Raw genomic sequence first — 25,917 nt, forward strand, 5'->3', positions numbered from 1 at the left:
AGAGCAGAAACAGTTAATGATATGCGCTGTTCCTGTAAGCCAAGGGCGCTGTTTCACCCCCTCGCCCCACTGGGAAGGGAAAGCTGTTTTCAACCCAACCCCCTGCTCTGGAGCCCCGGAAAGTAAGTTCCCTGTTGATGCTCCTGAGCTGCAAGGAAATGAAGGTTGCAGCCAAAGCTGGCCTGGAGCTGGAGTGGGAGTCAGCTGTGCTCTGGAGGAGTTTTAAAGGGGCACAGCCTGTGCACCGATGTGGGCCGAGCTTTACCCATGACTTTGCACCTCTGGGAGTGCAAGGGGCAGGGGAGGAAGGGGCACTGGCAGCTGGCTGGCACCAACTCCCTGCCACATGTTGCCTCTGGAGCATGGCAAGCAGTGCACTGAGCAGGGTGAGCCCTGGGGAGAAGTGGCTGAGGGCTGCAGCTTGTAGTGCCAGAGGTGTGGGGCAGCCCCCCCCAGTTCAGCCCAAAGTCAAGAAACAGGAATAGGGCAGGGAGCTGCTTGCAAACCAGGCAGTGCTGCCAGGTGCCACCTCTGCAGAGATCTCTCCCAGCCTCAGCTGGAAGGCGCTGACTGCAGGGTACTGTCCCATAATGTTCTGTTCAGAGTTACGAACATTTCAGAGTTACGAACAACCTCCATTCCTGAGGTGTTCATATCTTTGAGGTTCTACTGTATACGTAGTAGGTTGGCATATGATCTTAGAATACTTAATGTCTCATGTATTAGTTGTTTTTTCTTCTTTACTAGTTGGATCTTCAGAATGTTGTAACGTATCTGGAGCACGTCTTTTACATTTTCCTGGTTATGTTTAATATAGTGCCCTGAAGTTTCATGATGAAGGAAGAGAAAAGTTATAAATACAATTAATCTTTTTCAAAAAGCCATGAAAATTCAGTGCAAAAATCATGTTAATGTAGCATTATGGTTGAAATGTTAACCAGACAAGTCAGGAAACTTAGTTATGCGTCCCCCAGCAGCTGTAAATCTGCCATGTTGTACATGTGTATTGGTGCATACCTCTTACAACCTAAACTCAATGTTATATGCGTGCCATGTGGATAAATTATAGTTTCTGAGAGAACTATAACTTTGATTAGCCTGATTTACAGTAGCTTAAATTATCAGTCATGATGATTTTTTTTGTGTGTGCGCATTGAATAGATAAGAAATTCAGTGTTAGGTTTAACCTTATTGGTTTGAGATGGTTATGGAGGGTGCTTAATCTCTCAACTGCTGAGCAACATTCCAGTAATGTCTGGAAAATTTGCTCATCCCATCTGCCCATTGTGTTTACATTATGATATTCAAGCCATACGGATAGATGCTCTGCACATAACTGCTGCAGGGAAAGGCAGAAGTAAAGAGATTTTAATGTAACTTTTCAGTTACATTTTTCCTTCTCTGACTGCTGGTGTGTGACACTGTGCCCAGCGTTAATTGTTCACTCTTGTTTCAAAATCTCTTGGGTGAACCTGATTAACTTCAATCATGTAAATAGTCCCATTTACTTGAGTGTGACTCCTTGCATGAATAAAGTCGAATCCATGTTTGTTAGAAGGAGAATGTCCCTTAGTGTAATCTTTATGCAGCACATTTTAGACAATTATAAACTAATAAATAACATCTATGAAAGGACACTGCAGGTTGGATTGTGCAAATATGTAGTGTACAGGACCATTTGGATTATAGGCATGATCAATGATTATATTTATCCCCCATTTCACTCATCTCCCTTAATATTCTGAATGAAGTCAGGCAAATATTTTTCTAAGAATCTGCTCTTGAAGTTTACAAGAATGCTGCTTTTTGAAGGACTCCATCTTATTGCCTGAATCTGAACTCAGGTTGGGGGGTAGCAGCTTAGGAGTAATATTACTGTGTATGCATCCTTGTGAGTATGAAGTAAATACACCGCATTGTTGCAGGGTCACATGTTGCATAGTCTACACACCCCTTCTTAGTGAGTGTCTCACTATTAGGTTCCTTGAAGGACTCTTGGCAAAGGTAAGTCAAATTGTTGGCTCGCCATTCTGAAATGTCTGTTTCAAAGACATCAATTCAGATGTGACATACTGACGAAATCCCTTTGGTTCACTTCCCTTCCTTCCATAGGCTAGTAATCCTGCATTTTTTCCCATTTGTGGGTTCTACTCTTACAGCCTTGTATGGACTATATTGGAAGGCAAAATAATTGCAACCAGATGGTGCTGCTGTTCCATCAACATCTTTACAATAGGAGAAAGAAAAGGCCCCTTTCCAAGTTTTGAGTTGGCTTTGTTTTACAGGGGGTTAAAATGTGAATACAGATGCACTAATAAGTGTAGGAAAGTTTCATGGGTTTTTACTTCTATAAACATATCGTCATTTTTATGCCAAATGAAAACAAACAGCAAGTAAAACTGCTTTGCACTACTACGAGAATAAGTCATCATGGAAGACTGATCAGCATCAACACAAGGTTCTGTCTTTTTCTGGTCCAAGGGGACTTTCCTTATTTATCCTCAGTGGAACAACTTCAACAGGAGAGACTGAGTGAGGCCCATATCAGAGTATCCCATAGCTTAGTCAGCGTGCTTTCCTGAGTGGTGGGACACCCCTGCTGAGATCCTTTCTCCCCCTCTGCCAGAGGGGGGAATTGAACCAGGTCTCCCACATCCAAGGTGAATGCCCTAACGAACCACTGGGGTAAAAGCTATAAGGTGTGTACCCACCACCCTACTCTGGCTCTTCGTGTGGCGGTAAGTGCCTGTCTAAGTCATTCTCACAAGAAACACAGTTCGGCACCCAAGCTGTCTAACTACCTGATAAAGACTCCTAATGTGAATCATTGACCTCCTTGTAGCCTGGATTTAAGCCCCTGTTTCCAGGAGAGGGATGGGTAAGGCCAGGGTTTAGCACATCCTCCCTTGGCCAGTTTAGGTGGCCCCATGCCAAACATGCTGGCTTTTTGTGAATTGCATTCTAAAGCACCTATCTCCCTGTATAGGCAATCTAGGCACCTAACTCAGGTTTGTGAATCATGTTGTTCCTTTGGTCTTAGGTGCCTAAAAAATTAGGCACTGTGATGCTGAGCATCAGAATGCCAAAGCCCCTCTGTAATTCTAGGTTTTTGTTACCAATGTGATTTAACTATCCCTGTATGACTGGTGGGCAGAGAGTCCTATGATCTCCACTATAAATGTGAGCAACCTCTCTATTGCCTTCTGAGGGCTAATCTACACTAGAAGTGCCACACCAATGCAGCTACACCACTCTAGCGCATCTGATGAGGATGCTCTGTTCTCCCGTCGGCATAATAAAACCACCTGCACGAGAGGCAGTAGCTATGTCAGCAGGAGAAGCCCTCCCACCAACCTAGCGCTGTCCACACGGGCGCTTAGGTCAGTGTAACTTATGTCGCTCAGCGGGGTGGCTATTCACACTCCGATGGACATAAGTTATGCCGACATAACCTGTAGTGTAGATGAACCCTCAGTCAGTTTTACTTTGTTTCTGCTGGCAACATGATACATGCAGGAGTTACAGAGACACAGACACCAGCCCTTACTATTGCTGCTTAGGTTCTCGATGGTGGTTGGAAGGCTAAAACACCATGCCTTTCCTTTGACAGTTGGTGGTGGATTGCCTGAGAATTTGACTTTAACGTCTTTTTCGTTACAGGTGACTCTTTCCTCACTTGAGGCTAATAAGCATGGGTCTCTCTTTCCTAAGAAGCTCATATGCAGAATACCACCGATTTCCAAATATAGTCATTACATAACATTGCCTTCGCTGCTTTCGCTGACGTTTGAACAGTAGTATACATAGAGCTGCTCTGTAATTATGAATGCTGTATGTTGACCTGGGTACTGGGATGTTTACTCTATGAGCATACTGGTTTAGTCTGTAAGAAAACAAGCGGAAAGGACACAATGGTTTAAAATAAGCCACCTCATGGTAAACATGGTAAACACTAAAGACCCTTGGCTCTGAGACTCGTGGTTTGACCTCTTGTGGAAGCTGGCAAAACAAGTTTTGCCACACAGGCCCAATGCTGGGAATCAGAAGATCAAATGGATTATAGCAGTTAAAAAGACTGTCTGTTCAGAGAGGGAGTTGGTTGTTAGGGAGCTAATCACATTGAGACAGTGAGTGCCTGGATTGTCTGAAGAAGGTGGGCCTGCCGTTACAGGATGGTAGGGCTTTAGGAAGATAGGAAAGATATGTGTGAATGTACTTGCGCTTAAATGCCCTTTTCTCTCATGCTATTCTTTGTTCCTAGTGATAAACTTTGCTTTTAAGAAGGTTGTCTTTGACCAGGCTCCTGAAGAGAAGAACAGGAGGTGCTAAACTCCATAGGACCTACTGGTGAGCATGGCTGACGTAGAATACTGTAGCCCTGGGTCTGGTCTATGAGATAGAGAATTGCAGCATTCCACCTAAGGAAATTTAAAGGCATGTGGCGGGATGCCAGAGGAGTGCATTCACAGTCCAGAGAAGGGGAAGATGTGCATCTTAACTGGTAACTGGGACGTGGACCATCAACAGCAAGAAGGGGGAAAAATATAAAGAGTAGCACTGGAGGAAAATCTGTACCAGGTTTCATAAGGATGAGAGAGGCAACAAGAAGAACTGTTGGCACACGTTCTATGGCAGGAAAAAAAAAGAATCAGCATAAGCCCCTGATTTGAAGAGCATTATGTAGCAGCTCTTATTTGAGTGTCTAAATATGAAACCTGAGACTTGTGTAAAATGTCAGTTTTTTCTTCTGGCAAAAATACAGCTTTTTGCTGTGCATGTTCACAATTTTACAGTATGAACCACCTTTGAAATTGTCACTATTTGCAATAAGACAACACTTGCTGGGAAGGAAACTTTATGAGGAGAGCTGTTTTGTTTTGTGTTTGGAGTCTGGCCTCTATCTTTTTTGGAGAAGTGAGGTAAACCCACAGAATGTTGTGCGATTTCAAGAAAGTGTCACATTCTTTCCACTGACTTTTATGATTATTTTATTTATCAGTCAGTCTTTATTTTGCCAAACAATTGCATGTTTCTGCCCCATTTCATATCAGACATTAAGTAGTACACTTTTTCAGTAATTATCTGTTACAGATATGCTCTGTCACTTAATATTGCATTTGAGACTCTTCATAAGATATAAAATTGGTCATTCTATGCATCTCGTGTCTTGTGGCTCTTAAAATGTTTTCAGTTAAAAACTAAGTAACCTAATGTCACTGTCATTTGCAGTAATATGAAAACATATTAATCTACTCATGTCAGCATTCCTCCTGCTGATCAGCAGTGCCTCAGCCTTTGCTCTCTTGTGGGGCTCATGACCAGGGCAGAAATGAGCAATGTCTTTTTAAGGTCAATTTAGTACTTATGAAAGATGCCAGATTGACATCCCTGGAGACAGACGTTCTTTATAAACTATAGGCTATTAGATCATCACGAGTGAAGCTTGTTGTTGGTCATGCTGCTGTGGATGGTTATGGAATCCGTGACTATTATTTTAATGAGGGGTGGAGAGGAGTACATAGCATGCCTGAGGGATATTAGGCAAATGTGGCATGGATGTGGTGCATACTCAATGAGGCTAAGAGTGGGCTTTTAAGGAGCACAACTGCCTGTGAGTCACATGTGGCATAGCGTGGAGCTGATTACCCCCACACCCTGATCCTCCCTGAAAGTCTCAGTTGCCAAGATCTCTTCTTCTCTCCGTCAGACTTCCTGTTTTTGTCTCTTCCATATATTTGCAGCCCCAGAAAGGAGTCTCTGTAGTAACTGTCCTGTTATATTCATGAGGAAAACTGACACATATTTGCCCTGTTTTTTGTTTTCTGAAGTGTTTCCCAGGTGAATATGCCAGGTTTCTGCCAGGTAATGTGAGGGGCGTGGGGGTAGATATGTGTAGCCACTGTGGAAAAATTGGTGGTGGTAGGGAGATTTTAGAAAGGGCTTAGATTATTATTTTAACTGTTGTGGGTATATTGAAAGAAAAGTCTTTCTAGTCCCACACCAGACACGCTAGCTGTGCTGCATTTGAAGTGTATGGCAAGACTTAAATTCTTCAGTTGTAAGTTAGGAATGCACAATATAGTGTATTGGAATGATTACTAGCCAATGATTTTTTTTAAAAAAAAGCTTTTTGGATTTTAAAATGACTTGCTGCTTTTATTTGCCTTTTTAAATTATGCATGCAATTCATCTCATTCCTTTTTACTTCAATATAAAGTAGATTTTGATTAAAATATTTTCTGTGACTCCCTTGTTTTACCAAAATTGTGAGTCCGTAACTATGTTTATTCTTTCTGTGATTGTCAAGGTTTTTCCCACAACAAAGAACCCACCTGGTCGCCTGGCTCATGAATTTATAGGCCAATGGGTTTGTGAGAAGCGGGGCGGTGATTGCAAATAAAATTAATCCATGTAGCTGTGATCTGGCTTCAGATGAAGAATACATGGATTTAAAAGTAGCAGATGTCAGTGCTCGGTAGTGCAGTGACAAAATGAAATTGTGGTACCTCTGGCCTAAACTCTTAGGGTCTTGATAGTGTCTGTGTGATCTCCATTTTCTGCTTCCTTTTCTATTCTTCCTCTGTCCATTTCTCCTGTCTCTTAACAGCTCTACAAAAGAAGAAAGGAGAACTGCTCCAGCACAAAAACTCAGGCTGCAAAGTGAAATTGACCAGACCTGTGTGAAACTGAAAATCTGTCTATAGCTAAAACTGACTCAATGTCTTCTCAGAGAGTTTGTAATCCTATTCAACCTTGTCACTGTTAGTGCTGCCTTTCTGTGGCAATAAGTTAAGCTAATGGTGCATTCCAGGAATAGGTTGCTGAGTGTTTTACCCTTGTAATGGTCTTACAGTCACTACAAATTGTTATTTTCAGTAGTAATAACTTTTTCCTTATGTAATTAATGACTTCAGTTTTTACTAAGAATATTTCTCCCTATTCCCTAGCAGGGAGAAGTAAAATGCACTGTCATCTGTTTATAACATAACACAAGCTGTCCTCATTATTTTCCTGTTGTGATCTTCTGTGGATGGACCGCTGAACTCTGCTGGTTCAGTAGAAGCTTTGACCCAAATTAAGGGCCTTATACAAACTCCACTGAAGATAACAGGAGCCTTTCCATTAACTTAAAAAGGCTTTGGATCAGCTCTTAAATCCCTGTAAACATGTATCATTTGAATTAAGGTAGTGCTGCAACACAGTGTTTGAAATACAGCCTTTCTGGAAACTCTATGTAAAATAGTTATTGGGGGTTGTGTGGGGACAAGCCCTTTATGGGGAAATTAGCTGTAGATAAGGTGGCTTCTCTCCTCCTCCTCCCTCCTCTCCCTTTGTGGTACATTAAAGATTATCTGCAGTTGAAGAAATCAGCTCACTTTTTACAAAACTACTGCAATGAGTCACAAAACATCTGGAAGTAAAGACTATGGCTGAAATTTATAGCTTCTCTGATGTTCAGCAAGCATTTCTCGTAGAATCAGTATGAGGTTGATGGGAAACAGGATAAGATAACATGTTCAAGGGGCATTACCAAAGTTTATACCCTTTGTACATGAATTGCCAAGAAAAACAGTTGTAAAACTGAAATGTCAATTTTGTGGCGTGTCTTGGGTAGAACTTTTAAGGTCTTAGGATATGAAATTACTGTAAATTTGCCTTTAGACTGAGTCAGAGAATCACAAAAACAGCCAAGCCATCAGACCATCTATAGCTTGCAGAAGAGGAAAATTTTGAAATGGAATATGTGAAAACAAGTATATCAACGCACAACTCAAAATAGAGTAAGAATATACAGAATTAGGTCACTATTAAAAGCATAAAAATGCATCCTCTTTAGTAAAGGCACTTTCTTTTATTCCCAACAAGGGACCAAACCAGAATGCTAATTTAACAAAAACAGTTAAGTGTCTTGAATTAGCCTTTTAGTTTATTTCCTTGTGTTGGAGAATAAATGATCTCTTTGGTAAGGAGCAGAAACACTTCTATATTTGTATATATGAAATGCAGTAGGAATAACAAGCAGTTATTTCTTTATATCCTTACATATTTTGGTAATGTTGTGTGTACCTTGGATGTCTCTTTTGCAGAGGTGATAGTCATTCTTCTAAATCAGCTGAATTTCAGTCAACCAGAATAAAAGGCTTTTCCTGTGTGAAATTTCAACATTCGGAATTCCAAGATGTAGAAAGTCAGCCTTTAAATAAGATCATGCTCAAAATAATGTTTTTTTTCCAAATAATCTTGTTATACCTTAGCTTTATGCAAATTTAAAAACAAACAAACATGTTTTCAAGTACAATAGCTTAATTTTCCAGTGTTGTGATGCTCCCCGCTCCTTCACCCATCTCTAGGGTTATATTTTGCAGGCCACAATCCTCCCCTTAAGCACAGGGTTTGGAAAAACCTACCTACAAGTCTGAAGCTGATGTGAAAGACTGCTACTGAGCCACTAGCAGGATCCAGGAACAGTGCCCTGATGAAAAACTGAGTACCATCAATCTCGGTATCTTGGGAAGAGGTTTTGAGTAGAGAGGTTTGGGAAGAGGGCACCATCTCTGCACCCAGCATGAGGAATTTATATTTCATATCACGGGTGATTAGCAAACATATGAAACTTGGTTCTCCCAGCACCCTGCCTCCTGGTGCCATAGAGAGTTCCCCACATCTTATCCTTTGGTTGGACAAGACTTCAGAGGTTCATACTTGTTGATTTCTCTTCTCCTTTTTTATGGATGGGAAGCCAGTGGAGTGCTGTTGCTGCCCAGGAAAGCTGTGAGCAGTAGTAGTGACAAAAACTCAATGCTTTGCTCCTTCAGGGTGGTGAGGGAAAAGAGACTCCAACCTCTTTCAGTCCTTGATATAGGACACGATTATAAAGCAGCAGTAGAGTGAGAATAAGAAGACATGATGCAAGTAGTCTGGGTTTCTGGTTAGCTGACTTAGTCCTTTGACTAGTAGGTGTCCAGTAAACCTTTCAAGTATTTTATCCAGTACAAAATTCTTCTCTTTTAGAGGTTGTGACGTTCCCTTCTGCAATCTGGATTGGTGTATGGCTATGTCATCCCACTCCCTCATTCCTGGGTACTGTCTCACACTTGCCCCCACTGTGTGGACCCCCCCACTCTTGGGTCAGCCCATGCCCAGCCTCCTGCAAGCAAACAGTCCCTGATTTAGTGAATGATCGCTTCTGGCCAGCCACTCATGGGATTATGCAATAGAATGACCCAGCAAACACCCCCAGTCTCAGATGCAACCCTAGGAACTGCCATTTTACAGAGCTCAGTGCTGCCCATTGTACTCAAATATGTCTGTCAATTTATCAAAGAAATTGATATGCACCAGCTTTCACTTTAAATGAAGTCTCGACACACACCCAAACCATGTGCACTGCTTTAGCTAAAAGAAACAAATAAGCTTATTAAATACAGTAAGATTTTAAGTGATTATAAGCCAGAGGAATTTAGGTCAGATTTGATTAGGAAGAAATAAAAGGCAAATCACATTCTAAACTAAACTTTACACAGCAGTAGCCTTACAGTCTTTAGATGGTTCTCACCACAGGCTGGTTGGTCGGCCCCCAACCAGGGTTTCCCCTCTGTGGACGGTCTTGATGTTGTCTTGTAGATGGATTGCAAGAGAGAGCTCCAGAGACCAAAATGTCTCTTCCTTTAACATGTTTCTCCTCCATCCCTTGGGGTCAGGTGACCTGCAATGTCCGGCATGGTTTCCTCCCCTTGAGTCTAATGTGCATCACCTTATCAGATGTTTAGGCCAGTCCATTGTTCCTGAAAGAGCTGGTTGTTTTACGTGTGCCTTAGCAAGGTGTGAACGACCGTCTCTGCCTTTAGTGTTTACCTCATCTGCCTCAAGCAATGTTAGACACACATTTGGGAATATTACATAGCAGAGCTTCATAACCGTACATATGACATTGCAAGAAACATACTATCATAGCAATAATGTTCAGTGTGCCATAAGCATTCCAAAAACACCTTACGTGACATACTTTGCATTAAACAATACACAGTTACGCTATAAGGGTGAACATGAATGATACAGGAATCATACCATAAGGGTGTACATGAGGTGGTGTGTGTAAAAAGTGAGATTCTTACTGTAATATTAGTTAATCCACTCTGCATATAGCTAGTATTTTCTGTTCTATTAAATCTCCAAACTTAAATTTATACCATTAAAAAGTCTAGAATGTCCAGTGTGGCTTGAGCTGGCATTGCAGTAGAAACCTAAATAGTGTTATGTTCTGCCTCTCAACCTTAATGATACATTAACATGTTGCATGTAATTTCCTTTCTTTTTAAAGGAGGGGGCAATAATGGTGGAAAAGTTGTCCGTTAACATTGCATTTATAGGGACATAATTCAATGTGGCTTTTCACCTCTCATGTAGATAAATAGGGTAAGGATGAATATACATGGCATCAACATGTGATGTATGTAAGACCTGTATCTTGGCAAAAGCCTTTACCTCCTAGTAACAAGCTAAAGAATCACTGGTATTGTTTATCATGGTCAGGTAACATTGAGAAGGAGGTGGGAAATGGATTACAGGGGAAAGAATTGAGTGGAGGCATCTAAAGAAAGGAATGCAGGTGAAGAGTGTCGTTTACAGACCAACGTGGTGCGGTCTGTATGCAGTCTTAATGCACAGCATTAGAAATAGTTAAGACAGATTTATTGTTGTTACAACAGTAGTGTTACTTCTTATATGCAGTTTTCATAAAACAGATGTCTGTTATGTACATAGAGGAGGTGCTAGTAGATGTGGCTCAAGAATATGCAGCATTTGTTCCTGGGTTTGTACTTGTGCAACTGCAGGTGGCACTTGTTAGCTCTTGACATGAAGATCTTAACAATGTTGACCATTGTGGTATATATCTGGTCACAACCAATAGAAACTTCCTTCACAAAATCATAGAGGATTAGGATTGGAAAAGACCTCAGGAGGTCATCTAGTCCAACCGCCTGCTCAAAGCAGGACCAACCCCAACTAAACCATCAAATCCAGGGCTTTGTCAAGCTGCATCTTAAAAATCTCTAAGGATGGAGATTCTACCACCTCCTTAGGTAACCCATTCCAGTGCTTCTCCACCCTCCTAGGGGGAAAAAGTTTTTCCTAATATCCAACCCGGACCTTCCCCACTGCAACTTGAGACCATTGTTCCTAGTTCTGTCATCTGCCACCACTGAAAACAGCCTAGTTCCATCCTCCCTGGAACCCTCTTTCAGATAGTTAAAGGCTGCTGTCAAATCCCCTCTCATTCTGTTCTTCTGCAGGCTAAACAAGACTAGTTCCCTCAGTCTGTCCTCATACATCATGTTCTCCAGCCCCCTAATCATTTTTGTTGCTCTCCTCTGGACTGTCTCCAAGTTGTCTACATCCTTTCTGTAGTGGGGGGCCCAAAACTGGACACAATACTCCAAATGAAGCCTCACCAGTGCGGAATAGAGGGGAATAATCACTTCCCTTGATCTGCTGGCAATGCTCCTACTAATGCAGCCCAATATGCCATTAGCCTTCTTGGCAGTAAGGGCACACTGTTGACTCATATCCATCTTCTTGTTCACTGTAACCCCCAGGTCCTTTTTTGCAGAACTGTTGCCTAGCCAGTTGGTCCCTAGTCTATTGCAGTGCATGGGATTCTTCCATCCTAAGTGCAGGACTCTGCACTTGTCCTTGTTGAACCTCATCAGATTTCTTTTGGCCCAGTCCTCTAATTTGTCCAAGTCACTCTGTATCCTATCCATGCTCTCCAGCTTATCTACCACTCCCTCAGCTTAGTGTCATCCGCAAACTTGCTGAGGGTGCAATCCACCCCATCCTCCAGATCATTTATGAAGATATTGAACAAAATCGGCCCAGCACCCTGGGGCACTCGGCTTGTTAGTAGATGCCAACTAGACATCAAGCCATTGATCACTACCCACTGAGCCCAATGATCTAGCCAGCTTTCTATCCATCTTATAGTCCATTCATCCAACCCATACTTCTTTAACTTGCTGATAAGAATACTGTGGGAGACCGTATCAAAAGCTTTGCTAAAGTCAAGGTATATCACATCCACCGCTTTCCCCATGTCTACAGAGTCAGTCATCTCATCATGAATAGTTCAATCAAACAGTCATAATTAGATGGCCCCCATTGCTGTCCTATCTGTGCACCTCACAATCTTTCTACTGTATTTACCCTCTCCTCACCTGTGTGCGCTATGGAAGTACTGCTATCCCACAGACACATGGGGGAACTGAGGCACAGAGAGACTAAATGACTTGCCCCCAAAATCAGAGAAGGAGTCTGCGGCAAAACAAGAATGTGAACCAAGGTCTTGTACTGTAGCTCCTGGGCCATTCTTTCCCACTCAACAATGAAAAGTTGGCTACTGGCTGTTTCAAGTCTGTCTTAAAACTACTTTAGCAGAACACAATTTTTATTTTTTGATCATTTTGATGGATAATACACATTTATTTTAAAGCATTTTAAAATTTTTTTTCCACAGTTGTAGGAAATGGGGGAGGGAGGGCGTCAGACAAATAAATGACACTTTTTGAGATTCTGAAAGTTAATGCTTTTGAATTAACTGTTAAAACACCATTTGTTAGCATCACATGGCAAAATATACACAGTGACTATCCTTAAATCAATCTTTAATGGTTTCTCAAGCAGCATTTGTCTTACCTTACCTATTTGATTATTATTGATTGGGGGGGAGGAGGTGTGTGTGTGAGTGTGAGTGAGTGAGAGAAATTGACATTTACCAACATTTACCGATTACAAACCTAATCCTTCCAAGCCTGTGTATAGATCAGACTTAATCAAAGGATTTTACAATGAGTTGCAAATGTATCCCAATTTGCAAATTTTAAGTTAGACACTATATCCGTGATCTTCACCATTTTTCAAGTGGGGGCCACTCAGGAAAAAAAACCTTCAATGTGAGAGCCACATCAACTACTAAATTAACACATTGGTATCTATGGTAATATTACGGTTATTATACAATAGATGTACTTCGATGTACTTATCGGCGCACATCGTACCATGTGGTCAATTTCACGTGTCAAGAAGGCGGACTTTGATAGCCTCGGTACGTATTCTAATGTTAAAAATAAAATAAATTTGAATATTAACAATTAGTCAGGGAGCTGCACTTAGGGTCGATGGGAGCTGCCACTGGCTCCTGGGCCTTGCAGTGACCAAGCCTGCATTGGTTGACAGCTCCAGCTATTTGCACATCTTCAATAGCCAATGACAAGTTGAATCAGCCCATTAACCCTGTGACCCTCTCTGTAATTGCCAGTGACCTGACCTTTTCTATTGCCTTTTAGGCATTTCTGCAACTTCCTCATTTTCCCAACATGCAAAACAATAACCTAGATGTTCTAATCACTTTTCCTTTTAATGATTAAAGCTTTCATTCATAGATTAAAAATGACGCCTAATGTTTGAAGTATCATTTTTTTCCCCCTCATTTATATGCTCATGTGAATGCTTTGGAAGACAAAAGTTCAAACACAAACATCTGTGCCCCGAATCGCACTGGATTGAGGGAGTTAGACTCGTTTTTTCTGGACAAAAATTATTCAGTTCTCAAAACCTGACTGCCATGTTGACTGAGTTAACAGCACTCTGTCTGCCTGTTAATCAAAGATGGTGAAATGCTGCCATTGCTGTGATAGTCACAGTCCAATAATAAACTGTTTTTGGACAGTAAAGTCAGCTAATATCATGAAGGATACTCAGGATAGACATTGCCAAATCTATTTTGACTCAAGTACAGCCTGGTCTTTACTTGTTGTAAATAGACTAAGCTTGTGAGTGCCAGTTTTGCCTAAGCAGGTTCAGATGTCTGCAGCTTCTCCTGAACTAATGCCATTCTGTATACAATACTTATCTGTTTTTTTAATATTTCTGTTTTAAGGAAACCTAAAAAAAATTCATTAGCTTGCAAATGCTGTGTTTCCAACTCCTACTTTCCTGCAAAATTCAAAAGGAAATGGGGAAGGATCATTTATAAAATTCATATAATTTTCTGCTAAAGAAAGGTTGGATGTTAGTGTTACATCACTCTGTGTCCTGGTTTTGTACTGCAGACTGGCTTTTTCTTTCTGCCTTGACTGACCACATTTGGACCCTGATCAATAGTTTGAGGACACATCTAACCACTTTTCTAGGCATGTAGCTGTATTTGTGTAATAATTTATTAGTAAAATGTTCTAGACATTTTTCATTTATTTTCCCTTCTTAAGGACTTCTCTGGGCTTAATTAACTGAAATTACTTTGTTATAGATTTTTATTTATATATTTTGTATTAAGTTGTTCAGTAATGACACTTACATTCAAAAAATGCCTGGATTAGATCGCTTTTGCCTTTGACCCATCTTGTTCAGGTCTTCCTTCAACTTCTGTAGTTTGTTCCCTAGCTAAATATTGTTAGGCATTGATTCTGGCAACAGGAAGTGGGTAACTACTATATGAGAAGTCCTGTAAACTTCAATCAGTCCTTTCCTGTGCATGAAATTCAGCACATGCAGGGGTCCTAAGCCTCTTACTTGAAACTGGGCAGCTTGATGCGGGGTTGGTGCTTGAGGGATGGTACAACAGGCATATTTAAAATCCCAGGAATATTATGTGTAGCTAGAAGTATGGTCTGTGCACAGAATAGAGATGGAAGAATTCCAGACTTTGGCTCTGGTTCTGACTTTGCATCGTTGGGCAACTCACTTAATCTTTCAGCTCTAGTTATTTCACTTGGGAATAGGTGTAATGATCTGGGTGAGGATGATCTAACAGTGTATGTAGATGCATATTTTATCAGTTCATGAAACTTAACCACAAAGTGGCATTTACAGGTTTACTTCATATTACTTCAGATTGTAGTGACAGAGAAATAGCGTGGGATCTGTGTGGTAGAGTTTGATAAATACTGACTTAATAGTGATTGCTGCTGTACACCATACATGCACAGGAGGCGGTGTGGCACAAAGACTTTATTGATGAGAGTTCGGAAAGACTGCATCTCTAACAGATGGCAAAGCTGTTAGGTCCCTCGACTCATCAGAAATAATGTAATGGTATAACCATTTTTCCCTACAATCTTTTCTTTTAATTATTTATATATTCAAACTAAATTGATATTGAAATCTGGATACTCAGGTGAATTTCCTGAGTGAATTAACTGCCCCAGAGAACACTTTTACATTGTGGTCAGGAGGGAAGTGCAGTTAATAGCCTTTCTTTCTGACATGGGGGAGCACTGAGCTAGCTAGCTGAAATCAGAAGAAAGAACTTCATTAATGCTCTTGGGAGACAAGTCTTAAACTGAACAAAGGACTAACATTTGTCTTTCTAGATTCCCTGCAGTAGGGAAGAGGCTTGCTTAGGATGGAATCTTTCAAGCACATGGTGAGAATTGTAGGGTTGTCCTACAAACTCGTGTGTGCCCAGAGAGAAAAGATTGGGATGACTGACAATGTGCTCAAACTTTCTCTCTTTCTTCTCCAAATCCATTTTCCAAAGAAAGAGAGTGGAAAAGGCTTACAAAAATTAAAAGGAAGAACAAAGGAGGAATGCCTGATTATTCTTGCACAGACTGCAGCATACCTGAGTGCCCCCAAGACAGCGGTCAGTCCAAGTCTCAAAAAATGGATGTCCATAAGTTTTACAGTAAGTTTCCTTTATTTTTTTTTCAACAGCATGAACAATAATTTACTTGCCTTAGTAACTGAATTAAAATGCATTCATTTTTATTTCCTATTTCTTCTGTGGGTTTTTTTTTTGGCCTCGTAACTTTAATGGTATAATTGAAATACTTCGGCTTAATTGTGTTTAAGGGTGTATCCTTTGACACACTATCCATTAAAGAGAATCCATCCTTTACAGGTGGAAGAATCAATCCCAGTGTATGCTGAAACCTGGCCTTATTTCATGAACAAGTTCGTTTTGTTTCCCTGTCATGGTGAGAGAGTCCTTGGCTCTTTTCTGCCCTTTCTCCCCAAGTGATCATAGCCACAGGGTTTCAGTTGCTACTTACACGCCAAGAGTTTGCAGATCTGCCTTTCCACCCTACACTCTTCCTCCATCAGCATCGTTGATTCTCTGCTATCTCTTCTGGGATGTTCTGCTGCCAACATAAACTTAACATGTCAAATATTTAATGCCTTCTCCTCTCAGACTCTTTGACCTCTTCCTTTCACTCACTGTTTGCTATTCCACTCTCCTTCCTGTCCCGTAGTATTCAAAGATGCTTCCATTTTTTACTTCTGTCATCTCCCCCCCACTGCCTCACTTCCTCCACATTAATGCTAAATCCTGCTCGTTTATTCTTTTCAATACATTGCAAAAATCAGTTTTCTCTTTCCATTCTCTTTCCTGGTCCTGGCTTTTAAAGTCCTTCACAACTTATTTTCTGCTTCCTCTTTCTCACCTTTTGGTCCCCATTTGTCCCCTTTACTTCATCCTAAACCACAGATAACAATCCCTGCACATTCTTCATTCTTGTCAGTGGTTTCTTCCCTGAACCATTTCTCCCTCTTGTTCCTCCCTGCTCCCCGTCTTGAATTCTTTCCCTCACCTGGACCTCTCTGCATTCACGTTATCTTCCAAGTCCCTCCTTAGCTCATTTTGTACAAAAGGTGTCTAAACTCCAGTCCTTGTCCCCAAAGAAATGTTGACTACCCAAGCTACCTCACCATGGCAAAAGAAAATTAACCCTCCTAGCAAATATCATGGAATCGAACTGTGCAACTCCCTCGGAAGTTGGAATATCTTGCTACTTACTGCTGTTTTTTTCTTAACTTTTACCTGTTCATTTTGTGTTTAAACTGTAAGTTCTTTGGGGCCAGAATCTTGTCTCACGCTATGCTATGGAATATCTAGCATGTTGTTGTTGTCAAAATAATAAGTGGTGTACTGGCCAAGGATAAATCTGAGTCAGTTGGGGACTGCATAAAGCCTATTCAAATGAATATAAATTGCACTTGCAGATAAGAAAAAACACAAGTAATTTAATAAGCATAAAGATTTTGCCAGTAAAATTGTATGCACTACATAGCTTCGATAGGCCGTGAGTATTGCATGCACCAGAGGCTCCTTGCATTTCTCCACCCTGCCTCAAACACCCTCCCCCTCTTTGTAGGGACTCCCTGCAACTCCTCCCGACTCCTTCCTCAGAGCAGGGGCTCTGTCTCCATTCCGAGTACCATTGACCCTCATTATCTCTTCCCGTAGCAGAAACTCTGTGGCGCCTTCTTCCCCTGCCACCACCCTTGGAGGATGTCCTATTTCCCCCTCCCCTTCCTTGCTACATGCCAGGTGTTGTGTGTGTGCACCTCCATTCTCCCTTCCCCCTCATGCCTGGCTCTCTGTGCACTCTACAGTCCTCCCTCTCCATATCTCCACTCCTTCCCTCCCTCCCCACTGTCTCCTGGGTTCTTGCATTCCCCCCATCACCACCACTCACCTCCAGTCCTTTCTGGCTCCCCTGCCCGACCGCCACTGTCCTTTCACTCCCTTTACAAACTCTCCTAAGGCTCTTATTTTTGTTAGTCTGAGCCAGTGGCAGTCTTCTTGCACAACAAGCTAAACTGCTGTCCCAGTTCCAGAGAGATTTTTTGCCTGCAGCACCAGACACTGTGGACCCTGATTTTCCTGTGAATCAGGCTTTTCCAGTATTCTGATTTTGCACCAAAATCAGTAGGGTTGTGCCCACTAATGCTTAGAATACTCTCTGAAATATTAGACTGATCAGATACGGCATTCAATATCTGTCATGTTACAGTCAAACAGATGCCATTGAGCTAAGTGTGATGCCTCTCTTTGTGTGGCCAAAAACCCAGAACTATTTCATTTAGACCTGGCCCGAGAAACTATATTTGTGTAATTTTGATCTTAAGATCTTCAGAACTTGAGTATGTCAATGAATAAATTCCCTCGAAGAATTTTAGATGTAAATAAAGGTCATCAGAAATGAAAGTTATGTTCAAGCAGTGAGGTTCCCTTAAATAGTTTGGTTTTTTTAAGTATTTCCAAAAAAAGGAAAATGATGATGCGGGGAAGCTTTACAGAAATGACACAATAAGTCTGGAAGAGAATTCTTATAATATAATTTATCTGCTTGAAAAAGTTACATTTCATTTAGTTGTTCTTATTCGTATGCTCCAGACACTTTCATAAGAAGGAAATTGTTCATGTGTAACACAGTGGAAAGAACTGAGATTTTACAACTCTAAAAAAATAAAAAATTTGTAATCCATCATGTCTACATTTTTGGATATTAACGTTTCCTTCATGTGTTTTCCAGCTGTCTGGCTGCTTTGTAGTTCTAATGTGCACCTTTCATTTAATTTTAGGTTCTGCCTTGGTTTTGCTGACTCAAACCACAGAAGTCGAAAGAAGGGGGAAGTGGAATAAAATACTCAATTATTAAGTTCCAGAGGAAAATATCAAACTGTCCAATGAAAACTACTGTTACCGAGGTGTAGATTGCTCCTTCAGCATATAAATGAGTGTGCGCAAAAAAGCTGTGCTCCAAAAGCCTACCAATCCCAGTATTTGCCAAGTTTTTTTGCTGTGAAGAATTTCAAACTAAAACCAATAGCTATTGCTTTTGAGAAATTAAAAAATAGGAAAAGAGTGAGCAAGGATTCACAATGTTTCTGTTTTGTTTTGGACAAGTCACCAGACTATTATGGGAATGATATCTGATGGTGTAGACCACATTTGCTCCTTTTCAACATGGAGGTTATAGTAACTTCAGACTTTGTCTCTGCAGTATCACATGATTAAGACAAATGCTGAAAGTTTATCCTTTTTTTTGGCTATGACAGAACTTGATGTGACTATTAAGAAAATCATGGTTTTATTCCCTTTTTAAGTCTTGGACTTTGGGGGGATGCTTCTGGAAAGGCATGAAAAAGAAAATCAGCGTTTTGTTGGGGGACCTGAAATCTTATAAGAATGCCCAGAAGAGGTTTAATTTTTCAAGCCAGGCCCCGTTGGCTGTTAGTGGGTCTTGCCTTACTATTCAGTTTGTTGTTGTTCATGTACCTGCTTGAGTGTGCTCCACAAACGGATGGCAGTAGATCTCTGCCCGGTGTTGTAGGCGAGAACTTGGGTAAAGAATATTACCAAGCTCTTCTACAGGAGCAAGAGGAACACTATCAAACCCGGGCTGCTAGTCTGAAGCGTCAGATTGCTCAGCTAAAACAAGAGCTTCAGGAAATGAGTGACAAGCTGAAAATGCTGCAGGAAAAGAAGAGCCCAAGAGTCAATGGCATAGGCTACCAAGGCACCAAAGAACAAGCATCGAATGATCTCCTAGAGTTTCTTCATTCCCAAATTGACAAGGCTGAGGTGAGCATAGGGGCCAAGCTACCTAGTGAATATGGTGTCATTCCCTTTGAAAGCTTTACCTCCATGAAAGTGTTCCAGTTGGAGATGGGGCTCACTCGGCACCCAGAAGAGAAACCTGTTAGAAAGGATAAGCGAGATGAGTTAGTGGAAGTTATTGAGGCTGGCCTAGAAGTAATCAATAATCCCGATGAAGAAGATGGACAAGATGATGACGATGGAATAGGAGAGAGACAGCTCTATAATGAAAATGATTTCATTGAAGGTACTGTAAAAGCTTATTTAATAACTTGTGCATTTCCCAATCAGCTGCACAGACTATCATAACGCTCTGTGACGATTGCAGAGGAATTTATCGTTGTAAAACAAAATTGATAGCTCTTTTCACGTCTTTATAGTTTTTATGTCTACTCTAATAATATGTAGTACTTCTGCTGCACTAAGAAAAACTTCAGACCTGGTTTGCCTCTTGTAGTAGAATCTGTTGCTTCTCACCATTGCACAATACCGTGCATTGGGGGGGAAGAAAAAGTAATCATTTCAGTGGAAATGTTTTACTATAGCAAACAGCCAAAACAAGCTGTGCCCGCTTGAATTTGAATTTTTGAATTTTAGTTGATGATCATTTTGCTTATATTGTGCTCGTGTAAATATAGAACAGTAAGTACTTAATACTGAACAGGAGGCTTTCAAAGGCACACAGGGCAGTTAAGTGCCTGGCTTCCCTTGAAGGTCATGAGACTTGATAGCTTAGCTTCCTTTTCTGCTTTTGAAAATCTCCACTTAACATTATCCCTTAGTATCAGTTATGACCAGTTAACTGTAAACTGCATGTAGGTGAAGAGGTGTATATTAATGTCACAATGCAAACTAGTTATTCGTATTTAAAACATTGACACATGCACCAGTGTTAGTGGGGGGAGAGTGATGTTTATAGAGAATTTTATCTTCGTTAGAGTATTTGGTTGCTGAGTATCTAGGGCTAGATTTTCAGGTGGCATAAAATGGCATAGCTCCATTAGTCAATCGATCTATGCAGATTTAAACCAGCTCAGGATCTGGTTCTAGATGTGCAAACCCTGAAACCAGATTACTCAAACATATGACCTTTAAAATGCTGGCATTTGTTACATTCCCAGACTCCCGGGGGTAAGGGAGAGAAGATGAATGCTACTTCAGCTGCAAAACACTCAAGCAATGATAGATTTAAAAAAAAAAAAAATCAAACCAAACCATGAGCAGTATTGCTTTCTCAAGGCTGATGTACTGAAAAGGTTCAGTGGCCATTATTTCTCTAGAACTTAGTCTTGAAAGTACTTTATACTAAACTGTAATTCTGATGGAAATATGACGGTTTCTTTATATATAGGCCTATAGTATTAAATGCAGTACGTATTGCCAGAAAAAGTCAGAAGTGCGTAATGCTTTAGAGCTAATTCTTCTATTTGCAAGCACTCCAAAATCTGAGTAGTGATGTATGATGCATAGTAAAGCAAATACATACGCAAGAATGCTATACAATCCTTGAAATAGTTCATTTTTTTCCTGTCAGATGACTTAATCAGCTCCTAAGGTCAAAATGAATCTGCTTCTCTCTAATGGAATAGTGCAGTGGTGTTTTGCCTTATCGCTACTCTGTTGAAACTTCCAAGTAAAGTTCCTTTGTTGTCTTTAATGGTGGGGAGAAAGAGGTGAGCAGGAAGGGGAAATGCATCTAAAGTATAGCTCTAAAGCCAGGCAATGTAATGTTGGATTTTAAAGTTTTTCACCTGAAAGCCTATTTTAGTTTGCTTAGAGACATTCTTACAGTGTCACTTTACAGTTTCAACTGTTTTTTATTTTAAATTACTGTAATGTGCAGCTGCTTTCCTCTTATACATGCTGTTTGCACTTCACTATCTTTGCAGTTATTTAGATTATTGCTGTTCTGTTAGCCTCTTCTAATGACTACAGACCTCTGAGAAAGCAAGCAGATATAGTTCCTTATGAAGCAAAGTTCTTCTCCTCCCTCCACGCCTTTTCCCCAGATAAATTGACTGTTAGTTGCTAAAGAACATCTTTCCTTTGGAAATTGAACTCATTCCCTCTGTGGTCAACACAGTTTCTTATGATTTTGATTATAGGAATCCCATAACCATTATTCAGTACTTAAGTGGAAATATTTTTGTGCTGTAGATCATTAGGTTATGCTAGTTACTAGCCACAGTTTTCTTTCAAACAGAGGTGGTGACTTTTATAGGTACATCACAGTTTTATATGCATGTGAAAATAGCATTGGTGGACTTGACAAATTTTTTGGCCATTTGAAGAGTATTTTTTCTTTGACTATTAACTGTTTTGACTTCAAATTTCAGAGCTAAAGCTTTCATTTTTAATGTTTTGTCCCATTCCGTGACATCAGTGTTTTACTTATAACTTGTCATTGTGTTGATGAAAGCCCAGTTGGAAAACTGCTGCCTTTATATTTGGAAAATACAGGGTTCCCTTAAGCTGTTGTAAGCCTCAGGGGTTAAGATGGATGTCAGACCTCATTGTCCCTATTCTAAAATAACAGTAAATGCTCTTAATGGCTATCTAGAAATGTTAACCAATAACAAGGTGTCATGGGTTGCTGAATTATAACTGCTTTCTTTAAACTGGTTTTAATGGGCTGTTTCTGTAGTGACAAATAGTTTGGCGCCTAAGTTGATGGATGTATCATCATCAACAGTTGAACACCAATCTCAGATTCTAATGAGGTATTTAGAACCAGAAACTAAATCTTAAGCAGATCGGGCCAGATGACTGAGAAACTGATAATATTTGATAGTATGGAAGATCTGAAAACAATAGAAATGGTTACTTTAAGGGAAATGGCTTTGTCTTGACTATTTCAGCTCTGTTGAGTTGCTAAGATTTAGTAGACACTCTGAAGCCTATTTTCAACATGAACAGAGACCTGAGCAAATATTTTAAAAGCCCACTATGTACATACCTGGAAGCACACGAGAGAAATCAGGGCTCAAAAATCAATGAAGTGTTACTTCTCTTTATGAAGGTTTTTTTCTAAAGTTAAGATACCTCCTAAAGAAGAAGTGCTTGTCTACACAAGAGGTTATGCCACTATCTACTCCCTATGTGGCCACTTACTGCAGAGTAGGGGTGCCTTTCTTCCTGTTTAGTTATGTCACTTTGGTGTAATTATGCTTACAAAAGTCCTTGTGCAGACAAGCCCTACGTAATTATGTTTTTCTTGAAATTCAAAGTCTAAGATTTCTTATGCCAACCATTGCCATCTCCTTTACTCCCATCTTTTCACTCTGCTCACCCCCTGAACTTGCACAGGCACATACCTACCTTTTTTAAAATCTGAGGTACAGCTGTTCCTGATAACTGATAAAGCATTATGATTGCTTACATTTATAACTGACAGAGCTTGGTTCCTGTTGTATTTTGGGGCATATGTACATGGAGACACTCAGGGACAGTCAAATTGAATTAAGTAAAGGATGAATTTAAAATGCATTAGGTAAAAGTGCATTAAAGCCTTGTGAATGCTGTCATTCTGAGTTAAACTGGCCTTAGTTCACTTCAGCTTCAGCAAAGCTAAGGCCATTTTACTTCTGAATGAGCTCATCCACAGAGGTGTAATGCCCTATAATGAATGAATTTTAAACTCAAGCCTTTAGTTAATTCGGTGTCATGTTCCTGAGTGTCCCCATGTAGATATGTCCTTTTCCTCACTGGAGGGGGGGGAGAGTGAGAGAGAGAGAGAGAGAGAGAGTGTGTGTGTGTGTGAAAGAAAATCTAACATTTTCAAATAATGCACTTTATAATACAGTGTATATGTAGTTAATGACGTTTGTATATAGTGTGGATTCCCAGTAGGGCCGACCATATGCAGCACAGAGAAGCCCTGGTGCTTGCCAAATATGATAGACCAGTGGTTCTCAAACTTATCTGATCGTGCCCCCCCTTCTTTGTGTCTGTAGTAGTTTATGTCCCCCACTCCTGCCACATACACACATGTACCGATATGTGTGGCAGTGGTGGTTCACTTGAATCAGTTTGGTCTTTGTTTTTCACTTGGTGTTTTTTCTGTTGCACAAATGAACCAATGATCCATTATAATGAGCAAAAGCAAAACTGTGATTGTGGCCCACACTCACAATTAAATGTGCGTACTGCTTCATAGCTAACAGATTAACTTACACATGATGGGTTTGCATAATGCTTATGCATGCTTAATTGAAATCTCAAAATGCACAGCGCCATCTGAGGACCTGATATGTCTGGAGGAATCAGTTTTGCTAATTATTCACTGCTGTGGGTAAAATGTGCACAGTAAGTTCCCCCACCCCGAAATCTTCTCATGCGCCCCCAGAATACATCCGGGGCCTGCCCCCCCCCCCCCCCGTTGGAGAACCTGTGTGATAGACTGCCTTGGTGCTACTCTCCTTTTCCAGCTGCTATTTTCTTCATTTCACTATTGCTTCAGTTCTTTGGTATCCTTCTGCTGGTGTGTTCCAGCATATCATGTTCTTCCTTTTGCCATGCCTTCCATGTCTGATTCAAGCATCCTGTGCTGTGCAGCAGTTTGCTTGAAGTATATTTTCTAAAGCAAGGCAAAGTGGTTTTTAGAGGTATGTCTTAGATATCAAATCTGGTATTGCATCATGTCGGTGAGGGTACACTTGTGCTCAGCAACAGATTATGGCATGTTTCCTATTGATGGGGGCAGATCAAGTAAATAGTAGAATAAAAGGAAATTGCAGATCACGCATATATAAAAACTGTATAATTACTTGTTAAGCTCCCAAAGTAACTTTAGGTAGAGAAATAATCAGCCTGGTGTGCTGGTGGTGATATAGCCACCAGAAAACCCTGCTGCAGTCTGGTGGTGGCCTATAGGGCTGTGTTAAATATGTCCTTATTTCGTACCTCCCAAAGGCATGCAATTATTAATACTGACCTGCCAAAGTAATGTGTAAGTGAATATAACCTGATTGAAAGAATAAGCAGGTTTATCTGAGTCATATAGTGGCTTTTTTATTTTAAACTGAATTCCTTTTATTATGCCTTCATCTAATTGTCTGAAATATCTGATGACTCCTGGGCTTACCAGAGTGAATCATTTTTCTGGACAGTGTTCACAAGAAGAGTCAAGCATGTATATCTCACACGTATAAGAGCTTCTGAACCGCTGTGGGCACACTCGCTACAGGGTGGAAGAGGCAGGGGATGAGAGAAGCAACAGCAGAGCACTGTTGACTTTTGTCTAAAGAGCAGAATTGGAGATGATAAAAGAAATGACCATTTTACTTTGGGGGGGAAGGACCACGAGCAACAAATCTTTCAGCTAAGTGCTTATTCACCCTCCTCCCCAGGATAGCACTGCCATTTTAATGTTTTATTTCCATCTACTGCTTTTAACCAAGAGAAAATTTGCTGGGATGGTGTGTAGGTCAATATCTACCTCAGTATATCGCTCACTTTTCTTTAAGGTGTGTGTTGGGTTTTGCCCACTAACTCAAACTCTGTGGGAGCCTTCTCAGCATTCCTCTTTCAAGAGCTGTTTTTTGTTTTTCCATTTGAAGGCTATTTTTAAACTGCCTAAATGCAGTGGGTGTTTCTCAGGATCGCTTTAATTATTTTCCCAAAGACTAATGAGCGTTATATTGGAGGTAGATCTCTTTTATGCTCATTTTGACTGGATCATAGTGTCTCACAGTCTTGGCTTAGTCCCCTAGTGGATGGTTACCAGACTGCGTTCATTTGACTAAATCTTTGGATCTCATGTGCATCCAAGCCTGCTGGATCTCAACAGAGTCCAGACTTACTCTGGTTCTTTAGGGCATGCTTCCAGGTGTAGACTTCTTGTCTAAAACATGTGCATGGGACAGGAGATGCTGCAGTCCAACTACCATAGCCCCTACGACTAGTGCAGAGATTTTCCAAGCCTCCCAGGTGCTTAGGTGTTTAAGAACTTTTGACTACTGGGACTGACAAACAGCCTTCTTAAAACAAACTTTTTATTTAGCAATTGGAACAAAGAATTAGAGAGAGATCCCAAACGTGGTGATCACTTAAATCCTGAGCCTGTGGGTGAGATAGAACAACCAGACAGCTGAAAAAGGATTCTCTGTAATAACTTAGAGCTGTCCCCATCTAGTATCCCATCTCTGGCTGTTGAAGATATGAAATTAAAAAGCAATAGATTTAAAACAAACATAAGGAAATACTTCACACAAGGCAAGTCAACTTGTGGAACGCCTTGCCAGGAGATGTTGTGAAGGCCAAATGTATAACTGGGTTAAAAATAGAATTAGATGAGTTTATGGAGGATAGGCACATGAATGGCTATTAGCCAAAATGCTCAGGGATGCAACCCCAGGCTCTGGGTGTCCCTAAACATCCGGCCACCGGAAGTTGGGACTGGATGTCAGGGGATGGATCACTCAATAATTAACTTTTTCTATTTGTTCCCTCTGAAGCATCTGACACTGGCCAGAAGACAGAATACTGGGTTAGATGGACCATTGTATGGACATTTGTATGTTCTTACATTTGCT

The 25,917-nt window shown here is 40.7% G+C and overlaps 1 protein-coding gene across 3 annotated transcripts in view; it reads left to right on the forward strand.

Annotated features, from left to right (window-relative positions):
• The first annotated feature begins 3,996 nt into the window (after positions 1-3,996).
• Positions 3,997-25,917, forward strand: part of CSGALNACT2 (chondroitin sulfate N-acetylgalactosaminyltransferase 2) — a 33,723-nt gene continuing 11,802 nt past the window's right edge. Inside the window, exons 1-3 of one of the 3 annotated variants that reach the window (XM_067539941.1) lie at positions 3,997-4,347; positions 15,536-15,682; positions 18,367-19,631. In XM_067539941.1, coding sequence (XP_067396042.1) covers positions 18,974-19,631 — 658 coding nt within the window. In that variant the 5' untranslated portion in view covers positions 3,997-4,347; positions 15,536-15,682; positions 18,367-18,973. Of the gene's footprint in view, positions 4,348-15,179; positions 15,422-15,535; positions 15,683-15,927; positions 15,975-18,366; positions 19,632-25,917 lie in introns of those variants that run through there. The other 2 variants (XM_067539944.1, XM_067539949.1) reach the window with 2 other exon arrangements.

Source organism: Emydura macquarii, unplaced genomic scaffold (assembly GCF_026122565.2).
Source record: "Emydura macquarii macquarii isolate MOO-44397 ecotype Brisbane River unplaced genomic scaffold, CSIRO-AGI_Emac_v2 contig_67, whole genome shotgun sequence".
NCBI classification, from domain to species: Eukaryota; Metazoa; Chordata; order Testudines; family Chelidae; genus Emydura; species Emydura macquarii.